This window comes from Chrysochloris asiatica, unplaced genomic scaffold (assembly GCF_000296735.1).
Source record: "Chrysochloris asiatica unplaced genomic scaffold, ChrAsi1.0 scaffold00050, whole genome shotgun sequence".
NCBI classification, from domain to species: Eukaryota; Metazoa; Chordata; class Mammalia; order Afrosoricida; family Chrysochloridae; genus Chrysochloris; species Chrysochloris asiatica.
In genome coordinates, this window is record NW_006408568.1 from 1,766,140 (window position 1) to 1,784,119 (window position 17,980).

At 40.6% G+C, this 17,980-nt stretch overlaps 1 protein-coding gene across 1 annotated transcript in view; it reads left to right on the forward strand.

Annotated features, from left to right (window-relative positions):
- The window catches only part of VWF (von Willebrand factor), a 219,884-nt gene that overhangs the window by 154,853 nt on the left and 47,051 nt on the right, over positions 1 to 17,980 (forward strand). The window contains exons 35-38 of the mRNA XM_006862763.1: positions 4,275 to 4,495; positions 5,547 to 5,739; positions 5,925 to 6,266; positions 8,522 to 8,721. Coding sequence (XP_006862825.1) covers positions 4,275 to 4,495; positions 5,547 to 5,739; positions 5,925 to 6,266; positions 8,522 to 8,721 — 956 coding nt within the window. The remainder of the gene's footprint in view (positions 1 to 4,274; positions 4,496 to 5,546; positions 5,740 to 5,924; positions 6,267 to 8,521; positions 8,722 to 17,980) is intronic.

Below are 17,980 nucleotides of genomic sequence, written 5' to 3' on the forward strand. Positions count from 1 at the left end.
AGTGACTCTGTATAGGGTTTCCAAGAAGTAGCTGGTGGGTTTGAACTGCCGCCCTTATAGCCTAGTAGTTGTTGTTATGTGCCATGGAGTTGGTTCTGACTCGTAGCAACCCTGTACAGGGTTTCCAAGGCTGTAAATCTTTACAGGAGCAGAAAGTCTCATCTTTCTCCCACAGAATAGCTGGTAGTTTCAAACTGCTGACCTTGAGGTTTGCAGCCCGATTTGTAACCACTACGCTACCAGAGTTCCTTATCCTACAGTACCACACCAGTATTAAATATATAAAAATGCTTACCTTCAGTTTTTTGTTATTTATCAGTCTTTTCTTAGTTGAAGGAATATTTTCATCTAATAGATTCCTCAAGAAGGCCTCATGGGTATGTTGTTGTTGTTAGGTGTCATCCAGTTGGTACCGACTCATAGCAACCTTACAGGATTCCCTAAAGTCTTGTATACTCAATACTTCTTTCTATAACCTTGATGCTGGAAGAACAGCTTGTCTGGCTATAAAATTCTTAATTCATACTTTCTCTCATTGAGTTTCTGGAAAATGCAGATCCATTTTCCCCTTGCTTTGTAGTTCATTTAAAAAAAACAAAACCTTTTTATCGTGCATTAAGTGACTTTGTATGTTTTAAGAATTCTGATTCCAGTCTAATTCTTTTGCCTTTGTACATGATGTGCTTTTTGCTTGGAGACCTGAAGGATTTTTTTCTGTATCTTTGAAGTCTAATAGTTTCACTGAAATATGTCTCGGAGTTGATTGTTCTGGATTAATTTTTTCAAGATCTGGCAGGCACTTTCAATACGTAGAGTCAGGTGTTTTTTGCTTCCCAGAAAGTTTTCGTGGATTACAGATTTAAATATTAGTTTTATCTCATTATTTTATTTGTTTTCCTTCAGGGAATAGCCTCTTTTTTAGTGTTTTTTTGCTTCTTGTCTTTATTTTCATCACTTTCTGTTTCTTACATCTTTTCATCAACAACTCATCTTCATTATCAATGCTTATTCAATTTTTATTTTAGTCTATTCTCCATATGGCCTTATTTATTCATTTCTGAGATGAATTTGTTTTTCAGTTCAACCAATTCTATTTGTATGTATTCTTTTATGTCTATTTTATTAGTTTTTGAAATTCTGATTCGAGGTGATTTCAGTTTCATAAATGTTTATTTGAGTATATTTAATTTCATTTGGAGTGCTGGCTTGGTTTTCTTCTGCATCATGGTTGATTGGGAGTGGAATATTTTTTAGCTGAAGAGTGTTGATTGCCATTTTGTGAAATTTTTGAAGTAACTTTGTATGTTTACTTAGTCACTTCTATTCAATTTGTGGATTTGAGATTTTACAGATTTCTAGTTCAATGATACTCTCTTCTGTCACTGTAGTGACTTTTGTGCTGTTTGTTTTTGGTGTGCGGAGGAGTTAAATACCCTGAGTTTTTGTTTATTTTTCTGTCCTCAAGAACATTACATTTCTCCTTTTGCTTTTTCCCCATCACCATCCAATTGCCAAATATACCTTACCACTCAATCCTGCTGTTTTCTCCCCCTGAAGCTATGTCTTTCAGGGATTGTCACCTCACATTTTATGTGTTTTAAGTCCACCTTACTCCCCTGCTCTGATCTAGCAGGACAGGTTTTTAATCTTTTTACAATTAGCATGGAGTTGCCTTTCTAGTAGTGGTTTTAGAAACATTTTATACTTTTCTGCTAGCTCCCTTCTGTCTTTTTAACAGTTTTCTCAGATTGTTCTTGCTCATGAAAAGGTTAGTGGTGTGAGCACAAAAGATTGTTTGCTAGAGTTTAGTGTTAGGTTTCATATTTTTCTTAAAGTTATTTCAAAGTTTGGGTGTTCTCTTATATTCTGGTTATGTTTGAGGAGCAGCTTTTGTGTAGTTTTATTTATTCGTTTCTTTTTGGACATAGGCAGTTGCATTGTTTTGGTTACCTGGATGTCTTTTTGAAAATTTGCATTTTGCTCTAACAATGCATTTCTCTATCTCGTATACATCATATTTTGACACTTCAGTAAAATGTTTTGCCACATATTCTATAACAGATATTTGTGTTGTTATTCAGAAAGAATGACTATGAAAATGTTAAATAAAAGGACAGATCTAGACAAATTAATTTCAGGGGTATTTATGCCAGTTATACTTTGCTCTCTAATGAACTCCTATTTTGGTCTGATATTATTTTTTAGTTGGGTCTACCTAACTTTTTCTGTGTCCTGAACATTGAAATTTGTTCATCAATCTGGTTGATATAAACTAATCAGTAAACTAAAGTATTATGTGATGGTTTTTTGGGATGCAATTTGGTTTAGTATTACAGAAATGAAGCAATCTCAAGTCCTAATACAGCTACAACCCAGAAATCTCCGTTACTGTAAATTTCTAGATTTTCTTTGTTTCATTGGCTTGTAACTAATTCTCACAGTGATCTTAAAAGGCAGATGTTATAACACCCCATATTAAAAGTACCATGGACTGCCAAAAGAACAAACAAATCTATGTTGGAAGAAATGCAGCCAGAATGTTCCTTAAAAGTCAGGATGACCAGACTTCATCTCTTTGGACATAGTATCAGGAGGGACCAGTCCCTGGAGAAGAACATCATACTTGGTAAAGTGGAAGGTTAGCAAAAAAGAGAAAGACCTCCAATGAGATGGATTGGCACAGTGGCAGCAGCATTGGGTTCAAGGGTGGCAATGGTTGTGACGTTGGCACAGGACCAGGCAGTGTTTCATTCTATCGTGCATAGGGTCACTATGAGTTGGTACCCACTTGACGGCACCTAGCAACAAAAACAACAGCATAGTATCCCATTGTGCCATGGAGAAAGGAAAAGATCACAAAAGTTAAATAATTTGTTCAAGTTCACAGTGCAAACAAGTAGTGGAACAGAATGTAATCCTAGGTTTCTCTGCCTTTAAAATGTTCATTCCTTTATATTGGCTTATCTTATGATTTGTTGTTGTTGTTAAGTGCCGTTGAGTTGGTTCTGACTCATAGTGACCCTGAATAGGGTTTCTAAGGAGTGGCTGGTGAGTTTGAACCAGATCCATTTTCATTAACTTGCCAAGTATGAGTTAAAACTTTTTCTTTGCTTCACGATTTATCACGTTCTTATCAGTGGCACCTAATGATAACAGAAGCTGGGTGTAGACTCCTTACATCTTGACAGTGTTCACAGCTGGCGTATTTGGGGTCACTTGCAGCATGGAAGCCAATAGTTCAGGAGAAGTCAGTACTGTCACTTGAAAATTACTGAATTCACAAGGACTTGAGGCATTTTGAGTTTATGGGCTCCTAGGGTGGCTGTTCAGCTCTGACAGATGGTGTATCCAGAACCATTATTTGTTATTGAATGCACTGCCATGTAGGTAGAGGTTGCCCAGGCCCACCTGTGAGTGAGACATTTGGCACAGCCTCACTGTTCCACTGAGTCTGACTCTCAGTTCTTAGGCTTTTATTCACTCATCACTGTCAAGGTGGTTATGGTTTGTCCTGAAAGCTCATCTCCAACTTCATTTAGGTCCAAATTTACTTTCAGTTGATCCATGGACCTGGTGGTGCCTTCCATGTGGGGATTTTTACTGAAGCATCAATAGGTAGAGGCAAGATGACTAGTTATTTGCAAATCATGTTTCAATAGAAACCTTGAGAATTTGCTGATTATGTGAAAGAATTAGTAGCATATGAGGGAGTGCTGAGACCAGTGATTTGTTTTGGCTCTGGAAATGTTTCTCTGTGTGATCTCTTAAGGGAGTAAGTCAACATGGCCACTTTTACCATTAGTCATTGGCAGATGAAAGGACACATGTGTCTTTAGGTGAACTCTCTTTACAGTGAGATCATGAGCTTATGGCTTGCTTAGCTCCTTGTGATTTCAGCGAATCATAACACCCTTGGAACTTAACTTTGTTTCCTGGGCCAAGCATCTTGATAGAACAGACCATTCTCTCAGTACATTTAAAGTTTTTGGAAGTACCGGTCTGTAATTTGCCATGCTTTCATGTGATATTTATCCTTCTAAACCTTGTCCAGGAAAATCTTTAATGGCCAAGTGTGACATACCTAATCCATTCTAGGTCTCAAGGTCTTGGTTTCCTCAATTGTAAAATAAGGAAACTGGACTCTTATGACCTCAGAGGCCCTCTTTGGATCTCAACTCTATCTGTGTGCAAGTTGGCATCACCTTCCCCTTTGCATATAACAGGAATGGAAATTTAGATAATATCACATCCAACCTTTGCTATACCCTGTCTAGGTGTGTGCATGGGAAGCTCGACCCGGCACATTGTGACCTTTGATGGACAAAATTTCAAGCTGACTGGCAGCTGTTCCTATGTCCTATTTCAAAACAAGGAGCATGACCTGGAAGTGATTCTTCATAATGGTGCCTGCACCCCTGGGGCACGGCAGACATGCATGAAATCCATTGAGGTGAAGCACGATGGCCTCTCAATTGAGCTCCACAGCGACATGGAGGTGAGGGGCATTGTCTGTGGGTCCCATGGCTGGGCAGCCACATGGACCTGGTGGTTGTTAGTTTTAGCTGGTGTTTCTGTTAGTTGACAGAGCACCAGGTTCTTAAAAGGGGCTAATAGCTGTCTCCCTTGTCTTAGTGTGATTTCATGTGTGCTGAGCCCAGATTTGGAAGGGGATTACTTTTAAGCAGCATTAAATTGCGAATTTAGTGCCAGGTTCTGGTGCTGGAAGAGAATTGGGTTGAACATCAGCACTGTGTATTTACTAGACTTTATAAGCCCAATGCTAAGGTCCTGTGACCTTTCCAATGATCTTTGAAATTATTTAGGGCTTGAACAAATTTATGGCTCCAAAAGTTGAAAAGAAACCTGCAAAAGTGATAGAAATAAATGGTTAATTAAATGTCTGCAAAAGGTAACATTATGCCAACTTTATTACTTGTTTACTTTAGAAGTTGTAACTATTTCATTACACTTGAAAACAGTTTGTAGGTTAGATTTTTTTTCACTTTGCAAACCTTCCAGAATATGTACAACTGCTGAAAAAAATCATAGCTATTACATGAGTAGCCAAAAAATATAAAATCTAAATGATAAGAATCATCCAAATACATTTACAGCAAAAATCACATTTATTATGGGATGTGCTTATACTTTAATATGCTTGAACTTATAGTGACTAAATGAGAACGCCTTAAGCTAATCCTGTGAAACACTCTTAGAGATAATTCTCTGATGACTCTGCACCATGGCAACTTTCCCAGGCTGTCCTGAAGGGCTTGTTCTTCCCCTTGATAGCATACAGGCTCAAGGTTCACTTTACCATGCATGACTCTCTCTCTACAGTATTATAGTAGTGTCTGTCAAGCTGTATTGATAGAGTCCATTTTTAATACAAGAGTTGTTGAAAAATAACTGGGTTTGTGGCTAACACTGGAGTTGAGTGTGAAGAACATGCAGGAATTGTCAATAACATCAGTAAGAAACATATTGGAGTTAAAGGATTCTTTTTTGTTCTGACTACTCATGAGCTTATTTTCTTCTTTGGGCAGGTGACTGTTAATGGGAGACTAGTATCTGCCCCTTACATAGGTGGGAACATGGAAGTCAATATTTATGGTGCCATCATGCATGAGATCAGATTCAACCATCTTGGCCACATCTTCACATTCACTCCACAAAACAATGAGTTCCAGTTACAGCTTAGTCCCAAGACCTTTGATTCGAAGATGTATGGTCTCTGTGGTAAGAGCACTTTCTTCACTCTTCCCTTATGTACTGTACTCTTAGGACTCTTGGATGCTTACATTTCTGGGTCCTGTAACAAGAGCTATGGTTCAGACCCTGATAGGGATGGAGAGTGACCAGGTCTCTTACATCAATGTGTTGGCACCCAAGGCTTCCAACCTTACCTTTCTTTATTTCTTCAGGAGTCTGTGATGAGAACGGGGCCAATGACTTCATGCTGAGGGATGGCACAGTTACCACAGACCAGAGGATCCTCATCCAGGAATGGACCATTCAACAGCCAGGGCAAACATGCCAGTCCGTTCCCGAGGAGAAGTGTCCTGTCTCCAGTGATACTCATTGCCAGATCCTCCTCTCAACAGTGTTTGCGGAGTGCCACAAGGTCCTTGCTCCAGCCACATTTTATGATGTTTGCCAGCAGGAGAGTTGCCACCGGGAGCAAGCGTGTGAGGTGATTGCTTCTTACGCCCACCTCTGTCGGACTAATGGGATCTGTGTTGACTGGAGGACAACTGATTTCTGTGGTAAGTATCCATATGTATACCCTTCAGAATCCTTAAGACCAATCAGCTGTGAGCTTGTGTAACTCTGATCTCAGATTCTTTATTTGAGTTATGAAAATCAAAACCCCTGTATTACCTAGGATTCCAGTTAGGATCAAATAAGATGGTTGTTGTTGTTATTAAGTACCATGGAGTCGGTTCTGACTTACAGTGACCCTGCACAGGGTTTCTGAGGCTGCAAATCTTTACGGGAGCAGAAAGCCTCATCTTTCTCCTGGGGAACATCTGGTAGTTTCGAACTGCTAACCGTGAGGTTAGCAGCCCGATCCGTAACCACTACGGATGGTTGTTGTGTTGTTGTTGTTGTTAAGTGCCGTCAAGTTGGTTCTGACCCATAGCGACCCTATACAGTGTTTCCAAGGTTGTAAATCTTTATGGGAGCAGAAAGCCTCATCTTTGTCCTGCGGAGCAGCTGGTAGTTTTGAACTGCTGACCTTAAGGTTCGCAGCCTGATTCGTAACCACTATGCTACCAGAGCTCCTTATAGATGTGGTAAATAATTCAAACACAAAATTTCTTCATAAGTCAAAGCATAGTTCTTTAAATATGTATTTCCATAGTTGAGAAAATGTGATTTTTAACTAGAAACATATGTTGGTGTTAAGTGCTGCAGAGTGGGTTTTGACCCATAGTGACCTTGTATAGGATTTCTGAGGAGTGACTGGTGGGTTTGAAACACAGATTTTGTAGTTAGTAGTTAGTGTTTATCTACACCAAGAGTCCTAGAAACATGTGTTGTTACTAAATGCTGTTGAGTTGGTTCCAACTCATAGTGACCTATAGGTTCCAACTCATAGGGTTTACAAGAAGCATCTGATGGGTTTGAACTGCCAACCTTGTGGTTAGCAGTCCAGTGCTTATCCTACAACACCATACCAAATTTATGTTGTTGTTAAGTGCCATCGAGTCGGTTCCAACCCATAGCGACCCTGTAGGGTTTCGGAGGAGCAGCTGGTGAGCTTGAACCACTGACCTTGCAGTTCAAATAACTTTGCAATCTGATGCATTAACCCACAATGTCACACCAGGACTCCATTTAATCTGTAGAGCATACCAAATGAATCACATATGGATCTTTCCCTCAAAGGGTGCTGGAGTGGAAAGACCACTAAAGTTTGACATCCTCAGTTACCAAATAAAATCCCATTCTCTTTGGCAAGAAATCAATAGATACAAGAATCTTGGTGTTCTTAGATTTATTATCATAGAACTGTCATAGCTCTCACCTAAGGAATTGGATGTCCTAGGTCCAGCTCAGCTGGTGATTAGCTGTTCACCAAGCCTTTGTGGACCTGTTTCTGCTTCTTAGAATGAGAGTTAGGCTAGATGACCTTCCAGGTTCCTTCCAGCTCCAATTCATCATCCATGGAGATGATACTGCCTCTGCAGTATAGTACTGTCTCTGTTTACTAAGTTCTTTGTGTAATTCCAGGCTGTTCATTGTGCATATAGAGGGAAACACTTGTTCTTCCAAATCCTTAAAACCTTTTTCACTACCTGTCTAGGTGAGAATGTGAGGAAGGGTTGAGTAGAGACAGAGCAGAAGAAGCTAATCACTTTGTAACTGCTCCTCATAGTTCTATTCATAACTGTAGATTCTTTATTTAATTTTTTAAAAGATTGAAAAATCTTCTTTTTCAAAAGAGGAATAAAAAGGGGGAAAGAATATTTTTATTCAAAAGAAACAATCACAACACTTCCTAAGACCATGTGGGTTCATACAGTCAGTTAAGGTTAGATTTGGCAGCAAGTAGCATATCAGAGGGAGGTGGCTCCAGTCTTTTCTGACTTTTCAACTGGATGCCAGCTTTTGCTGTGCCCTTACTAGGTAGGCATCTCCCTCATGGTTTAAGATAGAATTCTAGCTACCACATCTATGCTCAAAGCACCAGGTTGGGAGGAGGAGAGAAGAGAGGCAAAGGGCACTAATAACAGTCTTTAAAGAAAAGATTCCCTGAAGCACTTTCACTTGCACTTCATTGGTCAGAACTTAGTTACACAGCCACACTTAACTGCAAGTGAGGTTGGGAAATGTAGTCTTATTCTGAGTGGTCAGGTGTCCAGTTAAAAGTTTCATTTCTATGGCAGATAGAAGAACAGAAATTAGTGTTTCTGTCCCAGTAAGTTTGTTTAGTTATCGACTATCCCATGAGCTGTGCCTCTGTTCTCCTCTGGCTGGTGTGTAGCATTGCAATGGCCTCCTTCTCTGTTTGCAGCCATGTCTTGTCCATCCACCTTTATCTACAAGCACTGTGAACATGGCTGCCCCCAGCACTGTGAGGGCAATACCAGCTCCTGTGAGGACCATCCCTTAGAAGGCTGCTTCTGCCCCCCACACCAAGTCCTGCTGGAAGGCAACTGTGTCCCCAAGGAGGCCTGCACCCAGTGTGTCAGTGAGGACGGAGTCCAGCACCAGGTAGGATCCCTGGTCTCTCACCTTTCCCTAGGGCTGCTTTCCTTAGGGTCACTGGGGTGAAGTGTTCACTCACCAGTGATTGGCTCCTTCAGCCTTGGCAGCAGGGGTCAGCTCTTTAGAGGATCATGGTCTCTGGGGGTAGTGGGGAGGAGTGGGGAGGTGGGTGGGACAACAGTATTGCATAGTGATTTTAAAGTCAGATGAATCTGGGTTCAAGTTTTGGATCTCTCATGCGTTAGCTGTGTGATCAAATACCCAAGTGTTGTTACTACATTATTATTGCTACTATTTTAAATTACTATATTCATGTAAGTAGAATGCTATGTTGTCATTGTTATTAAGTGCCATGAAGTCCGTTCTGACTAATAGCTACCCTGTATCAGATTTCCAAGGAGTGATTGGTGGGTTTGAGCTGCTGACTTTGTGGTTCAAACTAATCTTGTGGTGCAGTGCATTATCCTGAAGCACCAAACCAGGACTCCAAAGAACCTAGAAAAGGATGGGAAAAGATTTTGTGGCAATGTCTACTTTTTCTAAGATATCTTATGTACCTTACATTGTGCTTACCAGTCGTCACTTATTTGATCCCAACTCCAGGCGTTTGCCATTGATTGATCCCAACTCATGACATCCCTATGGAAGTCAGAGTAGAACTGTGTTACATAGAATTTTCAGTGTCTGATTTTTCAGAAGCAGATCATCAGGCCTTTCTTCTGAGACTCAAATCACCAGCCTTTTGGTTAACAGTCAAGCTTTGACTGTACTACCCAGGGACTCCATCGTGGTAAATGAAGGCTGGTTTTGCTGGTAATGGTAAGGTGCTTTCAGTTGTTGTTGTTAAGTGCTGTCAGTCAGTTCTGACTCATAGGGACCCTGCATAGGACTTCCAAGTTGAAACCTTACAGTCAAGTGCTTATCTTAGAGCAAATGGCCGCTTTCCTTTGGCATCCTGTGATGAGAAGTCAGATCAAGTTTGCTGTGTTTCTGGCTCCGCAGGTGTCAGATGTCTTTAGGATCTGAAAGCAGGATGCTTATGAAGTTTATTTTAGTGTCTCCCTACTTCCTCATCACTGACCCAGTTTCTCCTTTTCACTGCCCCTTATACCTAGAGGCCAACATACTGGAATATACATTCGAGTTGTAGGAAGAATTAAATAAGTGATTCCAAATAGTCCAATGTTTTTGACATGAAAGCAGTAACATTAATAGATATATATATTGAAGCAAACAATATAAAAGTACTCAATCATACACTTTGGAAAGACCCCATCCAGTTTTACTATTTCAGACGACATCATTTAAATGGATGAAAAAAAATTTGTATCCAGCCACCTGCATTTTCAGCTTTTTCTTTTCACAGCAGTGAAAGATTAAAACTGTAATTTAAAGAGCATTTCCATTTAAATTAACTTGCTTCTTTTAACTGAGAAGTAAAGCCTAGAAAACCTTTCTTCAGGGAAATAAACCAGAGTATAAATCTATTGTGGTAACTTGGAAAGGGCAAAATATTTACCAGTTTCCATAGTTCGTGTTTATTTTACACAATGCACTCTAAAGATGTGAGCCTTTGTAGCAGGCTCAGAAGGAATCCAGAGCCCCACATGCTCTGTCCCTCTTTTGGCTTTGGTGGTAATGGTGGGGACGGGAGGGGGCAGTCTGCCCTAGGCAGGAGCTTCTTGGGTTCAGCAAGAACTGCGATCAGCATCCAGAAGCCCCCACTGCTTCTCCTGGCTCTGGTATTCTCTAGCCCAGCTCCAATAAACAAACAAACAAAAAAAACCATTACCACTAAGTTATTCTGACCCTATAGGACAAACTAGAAATGCCCGTAGGGTTTCCAAGGCTGTAATTTTTATAGAAATTGATGGCCAAATCTTTCTCTAAGAGTAGCTGGTGGGTTCGAACCGCTGACATATCAGTTGGCATCCCAACACTTAACCACTGCACCACCAGGGTTCCTTTGTTGTTGTTAAGTGCCATTGAGTCGGTTCCGACCCATAGCGACCATGTATAGGGTTTCCAAAGAGTGGCTGGTAAGCTTGAACCACTGATCTTGTGGTTCAAACCAACTTTGCAGTCTAGCGCATTAACTCACAGCACCACATCAGGACTCCAGGGTTCCTTTGTTGTTGTTGTTGTTAAGTGCCATTGAGTCGATTCTGACCCATAGCGACCCTGTATAGGGTTTCCAAGGAGCAGCTGATGAGCTTGAACCACCAACCTTGCAGTTCAAATGACTTTGCAGTCTGAAGCATTAGCCCACAGCACCACACCACATTTGTTGTTGTTGTTAGGTGCCATCGAGTCAGTACCAACCCATAACAACCTTATGCATAGCAGAATGAAACACTGCCCGATCCTGGGCCAACCTCACTACTGTTGCCACACTTGAGTCTATCAATGCTGCCACTTGGCTAATCCATTTCATTGGGGGTCTTCCACTTTTTCTCTGACACTACACCTTACCAAACATGATATCCTTCTCCAGTGACTGGTCCCTCCTGACAATATGTCCATAGTATGAGAGATTAAGTTTGGCAATCTTGGCCTCCAAAGGAGCACTCTGGCTGCACTTCTTCCAAAACGGATCTATTGGTTCTTTGGCAGTCCATGGCACTTTCAATATTCCCCTCCAACACCATAACTCAAAAGCATCAATTCTTCTACAGTCTTCCTTATTCACTGTCCAGCATTTGCATGCATATAAGGTTATTGAAAATACCATGGCTTGGGTCAGGCGCCCTTAGTCCTCAAGCTGACATCTTTGCTCTTCAACACCTTAAAAAGGTCTTGTGCAGCAGATTTGCCTAATGCAATATGTCATTTGATTTCTTGACTGCTGCTTCCATGAGTGTTGATAGTTGATCCAAGAAGAATGAAGTCCTTGGCAACTTCAATCTTTTCTCTGTTTATAAGAATATTGTTTATTGGTTCAGTGGTGAGGATTTTTTTCCCTTTACATTGAGATGTAATCCATACTGAAGGCTGTGCTCTTTGATCTTCATCAGTAAATGTTTTAAATCCTCTTCACTTTCAGCAAGCAAGGATGTATCATCTGCATATCGCAGCTTGTTAATGAATCTTCCTCCAATCCTGATGCCACAGTTTTCTTCATATAACCCAGCTTCTTGGATTATTTGCTCTGCATACAGTTTGAATAACTATGGTGAAAGAATACAAACTTGTCAGACACCTTTCTTAATTTTAAACCATTCAGTGTATTCATGTTCTGTTCGAACAACTATCTCTTGCTTCAGGTACAGATTCCTCATGAGCACAGTTAAGTGTTCCGGAATACTCACACTTGGCAATGTTGTCCATAGCTTGTCATGATCCACACAACCGAAAGCCATTGCATAGTTGATAAAGCACAGGTAAGCATCTTTCTGATATTCTCTGCTTTCAGCCAAGATCCATCAGACATCAGCAACGATAGCTCTTGTTCCACGGCCTCTTCTGAATCCGGCTTGAACCTCTGGAAGTTCTCTGTCAATGTATGCTTGCAGCCATTTCTATATTACCTTCAGTAAAACTTTACTTGCATGGGATATCAAAGAGATTGTCCGATGATTTCTGCATTCTGTTGGGGCACCTGTCTTTGAAATGGGCACAAATATGGATCTCTTCCAATCAGTCAGCCAGATAGTTGTCTTCCAAATTTCTTGGCAGAGATGAGTGAGTGCCTCCTGTGCTGCCTCACTTACTTGAAATATTTCACTTTTTATTCCATCAATTCCTGGTGCCATGTTCTTTGCCAATTCCTTCAATGCACCTTGGACTTCCTCCTTCAGTATCATTGGTTCTGGATCATATGCTACTTCTTGAAATGGTTGAACATGAACCATTTCCTTTTGGCATAGTGACTCTGTGTATTCCTTCCATCTTCTCTTGATGCTTTCTGCATCATTCAATAATTTGCCCAGAGAATCTTTCAACAACGAAAGTCTTCGGTTCCCCCAGCTTGAGAAATGCTAAGTGTGTTCTTCCTTTTTGGTTTTTGATTCCATATCTTTGTACATTTTGTTGTTAATATTTGGCTTTATCTTCTCAAGCTGATTTTTGAATTTTTTTGTTCAGCTCTTGGACCTCCACATTTCTTCCATTTGCTTTTAGCAACTCTACACTGGAGAGCAAGTTTTAGCGTCTCTTCTGACGTACATTTTGACCTTCTCCTTCATTCTTGTTTTCTTAATGACTTTTTGCTTTTCCCATGTATGATATTCTTGATGTCATCCCACAACTCTTCTGGTGTTCTGTCTTTAGTGTTTAATATATCAAATATATTCTTCAGATGATCTCTAAATTCATGTGGGATATATTCAAAGTCATATTTTGGCTCTTATGGACTTGTTTTCATTTTCTTCAGCTTAAATTTGAATTTGCATATGAGTAATTGATGGTCTGTTCCACAGTCTGCCCCTAACCTTGTTTTGACTGACGATATGGAGCTTTTCCATCATCTCTTTCCACAGATGTAGTCAATTTGATTTCTGTGTATTCCATCTGGTGAGGTCCATATGTATATCCAGATCAGTCATGAAGTACAAGGCTATCTGTGATAGGATAATATCCATGCACCTACAGGGAAGCCCAGTTAATACCACTATTTTTCAAATTTATGCAACAACCACTAGAGTCAGTGAGGATGAAACAGAAGAATTTTACCAACTTCTTCAATCTGAAATTGATCAACATGCAATCAAGATATATTGATCATTACTAGTGATTGGAATGCAAAAGTTGGCAGCAAAGAGGAAGGATCAGTAGTTGGAAAATATGGCCTTGGTGATAGAAATGATGCTGGAGAACATATGATCAAATTCTGCAAAATCAATGATTTGTTCATTTCAAATATACCACATTTAGCACAGTGTAATTCATACTAATTATGTCTTTCATCAAATTCTACAACTGGTGATGGTGGCTGACTAGCTTGTGTTCCCTTTCTGAGCCTGGGCTTTGAAGACTTCTATTTTTCCCTTGTCATTTATAGGCTGTCCTTGTATCACCTTTATTAAACTTTTAACTCCAGCTTGCTTGCCTATCTATCCTCCTGTCTTGGTGTTAGTTGTGCTCTAGTTTAGGACCCTGGTGGATGTGCTGGGCTTGCATGGAATTAGCCTATGGCTGATGCAGGAGTGCCATCTGCTGGCCCTTTTGTTGAATAACCTGGCCAGGGCCAGATCGGCAGCCATTGGCGCATATGGAGAAGAGTAATCCTAAACAGCTTTTCCAGGAGCCTTTGATTTTGTCCTCTTCCTGAAGTTGTTGTTAAGTGCCATAGAGTCAGTTTCCAGTCATAGCAACTCTGTATCGAGTTTTCAAGGAACAGCTGGTGGGTTTGAATTGCTAACCTTGCTATTAGCAGTCCAGGGCTTATCCTATAGCACCATACCAGGACTCCATTAAAGTATCCTTAAGTCGGTTCCAACTCATAGAGACCCTGTATAGGATTTCCGAGTAGCAACATGGTGGGTTTGTACTGCCAACCTTGTGGTTCAAACCGACCTTGTGGTCCAGTGGATTATCTTGCAGTGCCACACCAGGACTCCAAGCTTCCCAGGAAAACGAAACCCTAGGAAACTTCCTAGGAAAAGGATTTTAGGAAAATGAAAATTCCTAGAGGAGGTTAAATAGCTGCTTTTCATCACCTATTGGGATGTTGCCCACTCTTTAGATAGTTGCAAAGTTGTACTGTCTTGTGTTACCTATTCTTTAGATATCTGAGGCTCACATTTAAAAAGAGGAAAAAAGCACATCTAAAAATAAAAATACAACCCTATCTTTTCTTAATTCTTCACTTTTGCCATTTAAAGATCTAAATATAGATTTATTCCCCTAATTTCCTATGTTCTCGGCATGTCCATCAGTGTAAAAAACCAAAGAAAATGCAGGTAGAGAGAGGTCTGAGGAAATGGGAGACAGGTTCTTCCCTAGAGCCAACCCCCATTTCTCCCAACTCGCCATTCCATATAGCCTCTGCGGCCAGCACCTGTGTCCATCCCCCTGGGATCTTCCCAGCCTCTTGGAGAAACACTGCAACTACTCTAGCCTCTATTTTTGGTTTCCTGTTTCTAGTCCTTCCCTCTTCATCCTTCTCACTCTCACCAGGTTTTTCTCTAATATTCTGTCTTTGAGTCAGGACCCTGCTTAGCCAGCCTTCAGGGATGTACTTGGTCTACCAAGCTAATTGTTGTTGTTATTAAGTGCTTTTGAGTCATTTCCATCTCTTAGCCACCCTATATAGGGTTTCCAAGGAGCAGCTGGTAGGTTTGAACTGCTAACCTTGTGGTTAGCAGTCTAGTGCTGATCCTACAGTCAGGACTCCACCAATTTAAGTACAAAGTCCTAAAATGCACATGGAAGGCATTTGCAATTGTCTGCATCCTACCTGCCTCTCCTCCCACGGTGCCCTGGCTACCCCACCCCATCCTCACATGCCTACCTAGACATGCCATCCTCTGTGCCTTTGTTGGTTCTTTTCCACACCTGGATTTCCCTCACCTTTCATCTTTGCCCAAGTCCTTCCAGTCTGCCCTGGGTGCCCCTTTCCAAGTCCTTTCTGCTGTCTATCCCTCCCATCCCCCCGTGAATGCTTCTCGTCTACTCCTGGAACTTTTTTTTTTTTTTTTTTTTTTTACTTTTAAAACAACTTTATTGAGGTATACTTTATATACAGTAAATTGCTTGGATGCTTGTATATGTACACACTTGCAAAACTATCATCACAATCAAGATAATGAATATTTCCATCTCCCCTAAAAATTTCCTTGTGCCCCTTTTAATATGTCCCCTCCAACCTCCATCTCTTGTCTCTTGGCAACCACAGATCTGCTTTCTGTCACTATAGATGAGTTTACATTTTCTGGAATTTTATATACATGGAATCATGCAGTGTGCACTCTTTTTGGTCTGGCTTCTGTCACACAGTCTACTTCTTTTGAGATTCATCCATGTTGTTGCATGTATTGTATAGCCTAAATACATCACATATTATTCATTGAATTCAACTATTTTGTGGTTATTCACCTTTTCATAGGTGGCTCTTTTTTCCTCCTCTGACTGTCATGTGTTTGGAGATAGGGACAGTGTGTTCAGTGCGAGTCACTGCCAGGGCCCTGGCAGTGCAGCGTGTTCATGGTGGTACCTCTGTGACTGTCCTTAAGAGAATGGTACAGACATAGTAAGCAATGTGTCTGGAACCAGAAAACAACATCCAAATCCTGGATGTGCAACCTGGCCAAGTCACATAACTTCTCTGTGCATCAATTTCATTATTAGTAAGTGTAAATGATAATAGTGCTTACTGGAAAAGTTTTTTTTTTTTTTTTTTTTAAAGGCATATAAAGTAAATGAATGTAAAACTCTTATTAAAATGTCTCAAATATAGTAAACTTTAGTTATTATTGGTAGCCAGTAGAACATACTGATAAAAACAGATATTCTAGAACAAAAGGCAAGGAAACCAAGGCATAGGTGAGTAAAGTCAATGATAGAGTTAAGGATTTTGAAGCCCTTCCTTATGCTGTAGGGTTGAATGCAGCTCTAAGAAATTCAATTTGACTCTTAAGTGTGCCCTCATCTGAAAAATCAGAATGTAGCACTCTGGTCTCTAACATTTCCTCCAACAGCAGCAACGGGACAGTCTTACGAGGTTTGCTTTTCTGCTCTCACCTTCAGTTTTATCTACCCCATGTCTTAAGTCAGTTCTAAGAAAAACAGAATCACTTTTTTGAGTTACCTCCTAACTTTTCCCTTTGCTTGAGAAGTGACTAGCAATATGATACAATGCCCCAGTTGTTGCTGTGCCAATTCCAATTTACCCTGTGACAGAGTAAAACTGCCCTATAGGATTTTCTTGGCTGTAAATTAAAGTCGTCAAGGACTTCATTCTTCTTGGATCAACTGTCAACACTCCAGGAAGCAGCAGTCAAGAAATCAAATGATGTGTTGCATTAGGCAAATCTGCTGCACAAGACCTTTGTAAAGTGTTGAAGAGCAAAGATGTCAGCTTGAGGACTAAGGTGTGCCTGACCCAGGCCATGGTATTTTCAATAACCTCACATGCATGGGAAAGCTGGACAATGAATAAGGAAGATTGACCATAGAAGAATTGATGCATTTGAGTTGTGGTGTTGGAGGAGAATATTGAAAGTGCCATGGGCTGCCAAAAGAACCAATAGATCCGTTTTGTAAGAAGTGCAGCCAGAGTGCTCGTGGAGGCCAGGATGGCCAAACTCCGTCTCTCATACTTTGGACATATTGTTGGAAGGGGCTAGTCGCTGGAGAAGGATCTCATTTTTGTTAAGATAGAGGGTCAGAGAAAAAGAGGAAGACCCCCAACAAAATGGATTGGCCAAGTGGCAGCATCGATGGACTCAAGAGTGGCAACAGTAGTGAGGTTGGCCCAGGATTGGGCAGTGTTTTCTGCTGTGCATAAGGCTGCTATGAGTCGGTACTGACTTGATGGCACCTAATAACATCAACAACAATCTCCTGGTATGGTGCTGTATGATCTTTACTGAACTGCAAACCACAGAGTCCACAGTTCAAACCCATCAGCTGTCCCTCAGAAATCCTATAGAGTCACTATGAGTTGGAACCAACTCCAAGGCACTTAACAACAACAACAACAACAATCTTTACAAAAACAGATTGCCAGGTCTTTATCCTGGGGAGCCACTGGTTGGAGTCAAACTGCTAACCTTTTAGTTAGTAGCCAAGCACTTAATCATTACACCACCAGGGCTCCTGTGTAACCTAATATAAAACAGTTAAAATAATTGTTGTTGTTGTTGTTAAGTGCCATCGAGTCAGTTCCAACCCATAGTGACCCTGGATAGGGTTTCTGAGGAGTGGCTGGTAAGCCTGAACCATCAACCTTGCAGTTCAAATGGCTTTAATTAAGAAGGAAAAAATTCTGCTCATCTAGTTCTAATTTCATGTTATTTGTAAATGGCAAACAGGCAGCTTGATTTTCCAGCAATCCTTTATTGATCTCATGTGATGTTCAAAGCACTGGTTTCACAGACGTTGTTCCACTACACCACCTCTTGAAATATTCTTTTTCTTTGCAAGGTAATTTTTTGTTTGTTTGTTTGTTTTATTGTGAATTATATGATAGTTTGCATGGGAGAACTTTAGTTTTACATTCATTCTATCGTATATCATCTCATTGCCATGGTTCCAATCCGCTCCATGCATCATCAACCACACAAAGGGTATAGCCCAGAAACCCGCCCCCTACACTTCCCCCTCC